The following is a 2,097-nucleotide window of genomic DNA, read 5'->3' as shown; positions in this document are numbered from 1 at the left end:
ACGTGTCCTTTGGATTCCTGTACTTTTGTTTTCTAATATAGATGTATTTTTAATCTAGAGATTCTTTAAATAACCTTAACTTGTCGGTGTTAAAGCAAACCACGATCTTGCGTGGGTGGTTAATCTGTTATTCTGTATTATATTCAGGGTGCGCTTGATCTTTGCTTAATCTCTATGCATTTTTCCCTGTTTGCAGATAAAAACTAAGAGATGGCAGATAAACCAAATTTGGGGTGAAATTGACACATTCGACAAATCTAAGCTGAAGAAAACGGAAACGCAAGAGAAGAACACACTACCCACAAAAAGAGTGAGTAGTATATTTAGTATTCAGTAACGGTTCTTGCTTAGATCCTGGACACTCCCTTTATTATCTTATGGGGGTAGAGTTGAATAGACGTCAAGTTTTCTTAGTGCAGCTGCTTTCTGATTATAAAAAGATATTTCAGAACTATAAATCTAAAGCCAAATTGGCAATGACTGTAATTGTTTCCCCCCCCAATTAACAAAATGCATTATGTTAAGTAATATTTAAATTATGGGTTGAATATAAACGTGTGCAACATATTGGAATAGGTATCCCTACTTGGATATCAGGTTCACAATATGATAAAGATCCACTTTATTATTCTGATCTGTCCAACCTTTGACACATTTCACTACTATATATGGGGGGAGGGGTGGTTGTATAGCTTTCACAAACTCTTAACAAAAATCTAACAATGTGTTTTCTTTGCAGCAATTGAACAAGAAAAAAAGGCATAAAAACGTAACTGACCCATCTACAAACCAATGATGGCTTGAAGGAAACTGGCCTGATCTGTATAGGAGATCAATATGCACTGTGAATGGGAAATTGGGCAAACCAATTACATGTTGGACCTTGGAATGCCAAATGAAAGGGGAATATTGTGTTGTCTTCCCTCTTGTTCAATATTTGTTGAATGGAATAAAGATTTTGTGCAATAAATTGAATTTTCTGGTGTATTAATATTTCTTAAGTAAGTGAATAGCATTGCTATAATTAAAAATGCATGGTTTTTAATTTTTCATCCTGCTACTAGTAGGAGATGTGCTAAATGTGATAGGCAGGGTGTGTGCGTTTAAAAATCCTTTATTTGCTGTAGTTGGGATAAGCGTCTGCATTCCACATAATGGTGGGGGGGGACACTAAATTTTTTTTTAATACTCTGAAGTCAAATCTCATGATTAGTCTAGTCAAAATCTAAAGCTGCATTTTTTTTTTTTTTTTTTTATTTTTTTTATAAAAGCAACTTTCTAATTTAATGTAAGCTTAGGGGCAACCCATTATTGGTTAAGCATCTGGGTAGTGCTTGCTGATTGGTTGGCTACATTTAGACAGCAAGTGCTACCCAGGTTCTGAACCAAAAAATGGGTGGGCTCCTAAGATTTCTTTTAAATAAAGATACCAAGATGAACAAAGAAATTTATAATAGGAGTAAATTAGAAAAGTTGCTCTATCTAAATTTTAATTATGTCCAAACTATCCCTTTAAGAGACTCGCCCAATTTAGTTACATTAAAGTGTGTGTATACAAGTCCTTAAAGGGACAGTTAAGTCCAAAAAACCTTTTCATGTTTCAAATAGGGCATGTAATTTTAAAACAACTTTCCTATTTAACTTTTTATCACCAATTTTGTTTTGGTTTTCTTAGTTGAAAGCTAGACCTAGGAAGGCTCATATCATTTCTAACACTTGAAGGCCGCCTCTTGTGACATGCTTTTCACAGCAGGGGAGAGCTAGTTCAGGTAACCCTATAGATAACTTTGTGAGCATGCCCGTGGAGTGTGTGCAGACACTGCACTAATTGGCTAAAATGAAAGTCAATAGATAATAAATAAAATGTCATGTGATCAGGGGGCTGTCAGAAGATTATGATACAAGTTAAATTACAGAGGTAAAAAGTTGGTAATATAACTGTTGGTTATGCAAAACTGGGGAAAGGGTAATAAAGGGATTATCTAGCTTTTAAGACTACACAAATTCTGGTGTTGACAGTCCCTTTAAGGTATACTTGAGTAAATTGAGCTGGGTTAGTATGAAGTTAATGTGAGACAGTAAGTTTGTTTAGCAAAT

At 34.7% G+C, this 2,097-nt stretch overlaps 1 protein-coding gene across 1 annotated transcript; it reads left to right on the top strand.

Annotated features, from left to right (window-relative positions):
• Window positions 1-210: 210 nt before the first annotated feature.
• LOC128647350 (thymosin beta-10-like) lies at window positions 211-796 on the top strand. Its single transcript, XM_053700133.1, is given in 3 exon segments — window positions 211-231; window positions 233-310; window positions 740-796. Coding segments are annotated over 3 exon segments (156 nt in total).
• The last annotated feature ends 1,301 nt before the right edge of the window (window positions 797-2,097 follow it).

Source organism: Bombina bombina, chromosome 2 (assembly GCF_027579735.1).
Source record: "Bombina bombina isolate aBomBom1 chromosome 2, aBomBom1.pri, whole genome shotgun sequence".
NCBI lineage: Eukaryota > Metazoa > Chordata > Amphibia > Anura > Bombinatoridae > Bombina > Bombina bombina.
This window is presented reverse-complemented; position numbering and strand designations above follow the sequence as displayed.